Below are 6,900 nucleotides of genomic sequence, written 5' to 3' on the forward strand. Positions count from 1 at the left end.
GAAACTCAAACATATTAGACGTCCTTTATTTAAAAAGGTGTCACTATGCAAAAGACAATTGTGCTTTGAATTGAAACATTCACCAGTGGGGGGGGGGGGAGATCTTAGTTCCTTCCTAACATTTTAGTTCCATTTCCTCTAAAAGTCACTTCACTCCTAAGAACTCGGTCAACAATCATCAGAAAATGCATGTGGAAAAGGATAACAGAACCTGAACCTGAAAAATCTGCACAGAAAAGGACAACTAAATGATGTATCTTGAAAGCTTATCTATTGTTATGCAAATGAAGAAATATCAGACTCTATTGCACTTCGAGGCCGGGTGTCTGCAAATACAGAATTACCTTTCAAGCAAGCCATCCACTCCTCAATCTCAACTAAAAACAAAACAAACAACAAAAGCCCAATGTCTTTCACTACAGTGGAAAAGGTCTGGAGGAGTGATTTTGGGAAAATTGTATCATCCTGAGAGAAGACTCAGGGTTGAGGGGGGAGGCCTGCTAGGGAGAAAGATTTTAAGGGGGGGCGGGGGGCGGGAGAAGACGTCGGAAACCTGAATCCCAAAGTGACTCAAAACACCTCCCCCGGTGGGAGGTGGAAGGGTGGTCACAGTAGAATCGAAATCAGAAACCTATTCCGAGAGCACATTCCTGGAAACTTCGCTCTTTCGAAGACCACATTTATCACCATTATTGTTGTTAGAATGCATAAGGGAATAAGGTTATTTTACGGAAGAATGTTACAGCAAAGGTTCCAGACTCTTAAGGTCACCTCCACCTCTCCTAATCGACTGGGCCTTTCTTGCAAGAAGATAAAATAATGGCAGGGTAGAATCTCCAGGTGGTTGCTGTTTAGCAATTTTTACTACTGTTATTAGTAACACCTTCAGGATTCCTTCTTAGCCACGGGCAATCTTTCTGTAAGCCTCTTCCTCCATTGGGGAGGGCCAACATGGTAAACAATACAGAAGAAATGGAAACCTTATTCACTGTTTCCCCTTTTTCCTCCCCCAAAAAGGCACACACAAAACAAAAATCATACAGCGAAGAGTGCGTAAACGACAACAGCAATAGCAGAAAGCAATAAAAAAAAAAAAAAAAGTCCCCCACACCGAACCAGAGTGGGGAATCTACCAGGCCAGCCCCTCCCCCAATACACCCTGGCGGGGAAAGGGAGCGCAGAGTCCGCTCCCGAGGCCGCTCTCCGCCGGGACCCAGGTGGCCCAGGAGCAGCTGCGCACGCTGCGGTGCTTTCCTTCCCGGCGCCCATCCGTGCGCCTCGGTCTGGGGGACACAGGGAGGTGGTCAAGGGGGTGGGGTAGGGGAGGGAAATCGTCGAAGCCAGGCGGGGCTGTCTGCCCCGGGATGGGTACACAAAGAACGAGGGGAGTTTGCAGGGGTAAGGGGGGTGAAAACAAGACTGCGGGGGGGAAATACGTGCAAAATTAGGGAAGGGGATTCGAAGAAACCGCTGAGTCCTCGCTGAGATAAAGGAGCTGTTGAAGGGTGGGGAGGGCGGGCAGAGTGGGTTCCGTGCAAAGGACAGAAGCCTCTGCGGAGGAGAAAGGGAGAGGTACCTGTGTACATGAAAGAGGAGTTGGTGTGTAGTCGGGGGGGGGGGCGGGGGGATGTCTGCAGAGGGCAGAGGTGTCTGGCGGAAAAGGAGCTCGGTACATACCAGAGAGGTCTGTGCGTGGTCAGTAGGACCTGTACTGGAGAATGGGACCGGGCTCTGCGCATAGGAGAAAGGCAAGATGCCTGGCAAGTTCGGGGGGCGCAAAAGGGGCCACTTACCTGCATGGTGACGACCCCCAGTTCCTCGGCCGCCAGCCTCCGCATCTGGCTCGCCAGCACTTGCGCCTCGTCCAGGATGGAGAAGTCGGCGTCGGCCACGGCGCCCAGCAGCCAGCACGCGCCCAGGCAGAGCAGCCAGAGGGGCGGCCGCGGCGCCCGGGCCCCGGCCGGGCCGGACGAGCCCCGGCAGCCGCGGGCCAGGGCGGCCGCCCCCGCCGTCTCCTCCTCCTCCGGCTCGCGGGCCATGCTGCCTCCCCCCACTCCCCGCCGACTGGCTCAAGGCGCCGGGAAGCGGGGAGGGAGCAACGCGAGGTGCACCCACGGCCCGCTCAGCGCACCCCGCAAAACTTTCTTGCCCTTCTACAGACGCCTCTGCGCGCCGCGGCGGCTCCCAAACTTAGGGGGCGCCCGGCTACAGCGCAGGAGCGCGGGCGGCCACCATCGCCTGGCTCCGGCGGCGGGCGGGAGAGGAAGCGGCCGCCCGAGCGCTCCCAAGGACCCCGGCGCCGGCGCGGCCCCCGCGGCGCGGGGCAGCGGGCGTCTCGGAGGGTGGCGGCGCCCGCACCCGGCGCGCGGGCCGCGGGGCTGACAATCGGAGAGGCGAGCCGCGGAGCTTTCGCTTCCCGGGAGTCCCGGCGCGGCGAGGCGGAGGCGGCGCAGGCGGGCGGCGGCACCCGCGGAGGAGGAGCGGCGCCCGAGCGGCGAGGCTGGGCAGCCACCCCAGCGAGGAGGGAGAGGGGGAGGCTTAAAACACACACACACAACAAAAAACTGAGAGAAAGAAAGAAAGCAAGCGGAGGGGGGAAAGGGAGGCGTCTGGTGCCACCACGCTGCACTCCGGCTCCGTGCACTTCCCGACGCGGCCGCTGCTGCTGCTGCGGTGATTTATGGAAGGAGGGAGAGAGGCGGGGAAATTCCCCCAGTCGCCCCTCCTCTCTTTCCCTCGCTCCCGCCTCAACCGGCCCCCCAGGAGCCGGGGGCCGGAGAGCCGGCTCTCTTCTCGGGTACCAGCCCTGCCGGCGGTGGGGTCCCTCGGACCTTCTCCGAGTGGCCGGGGACGGCGACCCACCCCAGCTCTCACCGCCATCGCCAATGCGACGGACTCCGGGATCCCACCCGTTCCACGTTGCATCCAATGTCCCTTTAAGTCCTGGGACGCCGGCTTTCTGCCTGGCAGAGTTTGGGAAGGAGGGGACCGCCGTTTGTGGGTCCCTTGCTTCTCTTCGGTGTTATTAGTAACAATCTCTCGACGAACCAACAGGTGCTTTTATTAACCAGCTACTGTGTGCCCGGCACTGTGCTCTGGGGTTGTATACATTAGCCTTTAATCCCACCACATCCCTATAAGGTACGTATCTTTATCCTAAATTTTTAGGTAACAGACTGAGGCTAAGAGAGGTGGAATAAATTGCCGAAGGTCACCCAGGGGACAAGAGGCAGATCCAGAATTAAAGCACGTCTGATTCCAAGGGTCTTGTTCTTAAATACGACATAGTTCTTTCTGTCTCTCTTTGGAAATGAACCATCTGATCCCATCAAAAGTAAAACAAAACCCGCAAAACTACGGAACGGGAGTTGGCCCCACACATCTGCGAAGCACAGGGAGGCCGGGTTAACCTTCCTATGCTTACTCCTGGCTCAGGCTGAGAAATCTCCCGTTGGAAGCACCTGGAACAAGTGGATGGTTGGGGTGGGGGAGGGGTATGCTGAGGCCGCCCTTCTTCCTTCCAAGGGTCGTGAGGTTGCTGCTCCTACCTTCCTAAAGAACAGAGCCATGCCCCACAAGGTGAAGGGGCTTGCCTAGGGATACCTAGCGGGGCTGGTAGTAGGACTACGACCTGGACTTAGTGCTCTTTTGCACTTTATAGTAAAACCTTCTGTTGTACTTCTTTGACTACATTGTATTAAAAACCCACCTCTTGTAAGCTTTCCCTGGCCCAATCCCTCCTTGTGATTATTTCTCTATTCTGAATTTCCCAATCAGTGTGGTCTCCTATGCTCTATGTTTTCATTTTGTGACACTCTTCACCCTATCTGCCCTTGAGACAGGGACATCAGACTCTTGCTGCACCATCATTTTGTATGTGCGATATTTGTTTTACATAACTCGCACATGCTAGAACTAGAGTAAGCTTGTTGAGGGCAGAGACCAATCCACCTCTCCATCATCCACACTTAGCTCAGTACCAAGCATAAAGTAGGTGCTGTAAAAATGAAGCTTTAATTAATGATAGGATTAAAAAAAAATCTACCTGTTGTCTTCTATCCCCAGAGTTGAACTGACATTTGGCAGAGAAATGATCCTATAACTTGTTTTTAACTATTGTACATGGCAATCAGTGGGACAAATCATTTTAGTCCACATGGTAAATGGTAGAGAAAAAAACCCCAAAAATAATGGCAGTTAGCATTATTAATATTTTGTACTGGATTCTTCAAGGATACCGTCACCAGAATTGTCACACATTTCTAAGCCATCCTTCTGAAACTCCTTCAAAATGGCTTCTCTTTCTTTGCCTATCTTTTGTATATTGGTATTTCTTGGGGTCCTATTTCTTGAAATTCTAGTCCTATGTCCCCTTTTTTCACTCCAAGGTTCTTTTTGAGAACTCTCCTGTATACTCATGTCTTCAATTATCAAGACATCAGAGTTTTACAAACTTCTAAACGGAGCTTAATCTCCCCTTTCAGCTGGATTTCCATTTTTCCAACTGTTAGCTAGCTTCTCTAATAACGATACCTAAAACCCGTTACTGCTTTCCCTCATTCTCCACCTAAATCTGCATCTGACTGCATACCTGGGTGGATGTCACCTGCTCTCCAAGCTAGGCTTCTTACCCGCTGCCTCCACTCCAGCTCCTTGCCTATGTCTCCTGCCCATCTTGGCACTCCATCTGTATCCCATTGGCTGATGTCACTTCTGTCAGTTCCTCGTCACAGCTGACCTGCATTACCACCACAGCCTCCTCCCCAGGCTCCATTCACTCCTTCTTATCCCCATCATTCTGTTCTTCACACCAAAACCAAAGTCATCTTTCTAAAAGTCAAATCTAAACTTATCACTGAGTAACCTAATCATTTCTGATGCCCCATCGCAGAGAAATAAAGTTAACACAATAAACAAGCTGGGGTGCCTGGGTGGCTCAGTCGTTAAGCGTCTGCCTTCGGCTCAGGTCATGATCCCAGGGTCCTGGGATCGAGCCCCGCATCGGGCTCCCTGCTCCGGGGGAAGCCTGCTTCTCCCTCTCCCACTCCCCCTGCTTGTGTTCCCTCTCTCGCTGTGTCTCTCTCTGTCAAATAAATAAATAAAATCTTTAAAAAAATAAAAAATAAACAAGCTCTCTGTGCTCTGGTCTGTCTTTCTAGGCTTATTGAAGCCACTCGGCAGCATTTAATAAGCAGCATTGTGATTATCCATTTGAAAGTCTTGTTTTCTCCATCCTAATGTTTCTCGGGTCCACCACCACCTGTAGCCTTGAGGCACTCTTAAACGGCAAATCTAGTGCTCCATCCCAAGTTTACTGAAGTGGAATTGGCAAAGGAGGCCTGAGTCCCACAGTATGCATTTTACAGACCTCCCCCCTCCTCCCACCAAAGGAATCTTTTGAACTGCTTGCTGCAAACAAAGCTCCCCAGGATGGTAACTCATTCATTTATCCCAGTGTCTACAACCAAGAGATTCTCACTACCCAGGAGGAGCCATGCAATATCTCCTATGTTGCTAATGGAGAAAAGTCTCAGAGAAAGTCATTTGTCCAAGATAATACAACTTTAGATGGTGGTACCAGTATGCAAACCTAGGTCTTTAAACACCAAATGGCAAGCTCTGAGCTATTAGTCTGGTGTCAGAATGTTCACACATGTACCTTGGTATGTGATAGACCAGGAAAAGCTTTTTGGTTGATAAACTACTACTCCTTAATGTCCCCAGCCCATATAAGTGAAATTGCCCCACCAATGACCCCTGCTCAGCATTAGTTTATTGCCTGCCAGGGGGGCAACTGATTGGACCAGGCTGGGCATGTGACATGAAGGCAGCCAATCTATCACATGCCAAAGTATGACAAAAAGATTAGCTGTGTCAAACAAATTTTTATTCTCAAAAATTTTAGGAAATACTAAGAGGAAAAGCAGGTAGAAGTAGTAGTTGAAACAAAAAGGACATAAGGAGTCATAGGAGCCTTGAGTCCCATAATACATATTGCAGGAAATATACAGCCGTATATACATACATAGCACCTACTACATAGAATCACCCAATAAATAGTGGGTATGATTCTGCACACTGAAGCTAGGAAGGAGCAAACATCACAAATGAATGAAGAAAGACAACTGGAGAGAAAAGAGAGTGGAATACCTAGAACACATGCCTTATAAGGGAAATCACCAAGACCTAGAACTAACTTTCTGGCTCCAATTCCAGTCCACATGTTCTATTAATAAGAGACTCCTTTTTCCTCCCCTTTGTTTGGATGTAATTCTAAAGATCAAGTTCAATCATCTATTCTATATAGTGAAGACACTACTGACTATGTAGCTATTAGAACTTAAAAAATGATGAAAAGACTGGCAGGTGGGCCACAGGTGTCCCTAGGAGACTGTAGACTACCACGAAACTTGCCTGATGGCTTTACCTTCTCATTACAGTGCTCCTGTACTCCTTGCTTGTGACCAAGTTGGACACCTGTTCATTACTTGTTTCCTCCCCAAGTTCCAGCAGTTAACATGTGACCTTGTAATTGTCCATTTGCAAGTCTGTTTTCTCCATCTTAATGTTTCTCCTTGCCTAGGGGCCATGCTAATCTTCTCTATACCATTCCAATTTTAGTCTATGTGCTGCCAAAGCAAGCACTTAACGTTTCTCAGAGTGTGGTCTATAACCACCTACAGTAAAATCACCTATCAGGGACTGTGTCAGCTTCCTTCACTGCCACAGAGTCTAGCATGATTCCAGACACAGTAGAAACCCAAATGATACAGGAACAAAGAATTGGGGAAAGATTTTTTTTCCCAAAGATTTATTTATTTATTTGAAACAGAGAGATAGAGCACACATATGCATGGGGAAGGGGCAAGGGGAGAGGGAGGGAGAGAATCTCAAGCGGAC

General features: G+C 50.3%; 1 protein-coding gene and 1 non-coding gene across 3 annotated transcripts in view; both read right to left on the minus strand.

The window, feature by feature from the left end:
- CACHD1 (cache domain containing 1) overlaps positions 1-2,631 on the minus strand; it is a 208,569-nt gene extending 205,938 nt beyond the window's left edge. The window contains exon 1 of one of the 2 annotated variants that reach the window (XR_012379441.1): positions 1,794-2,631. Coding sequence is in view for 1 of the 2 variants with exons in the window: in XM_025871769.2 (XP_025727554.1) it covers positions 1,794-2,039 (246 nt within the window). In the remaining variant the exon portion in view is untranslated. The remainder of the gene's footprint in view (positions 1-1,793) is intronic. The other variant, XM_025871769.2, reaches the window with a different exon arrangement.
- A 3,907-nt stretch (positions 2,632-6,538) lies between these two features.
- LOC112824091 (U6 spliceosomal RNA) lies at positions 6,539-6,645 on the minus strand. Its single transcript, XR_003208223.1, has one exon. It is a non-coding gene; the product is annotated as a U6 spliceosomal RNA (small nuclear RNA).
- Between the last annotated feature and the right edge of the window lie 255 nt (positions 6,646-6,900).

Source organism: Callorhinus ursinus, unplaced genomic scaffold (assembly GCF_003265705.2).
Source record: "Callorhinus ursinus isolate GAN/ISIS: 27379988/994484 unplaced genomic scaffold, GSC_fseal_2.0 scaffold9, whole genome shotgun sequence".
NCBI classification, from domain to species: Eukaryota; Metazoa; Chordata; class Mammalia; order Carnivora; family Otariidae; genus Callorhinus; species Callorhinus ursinus.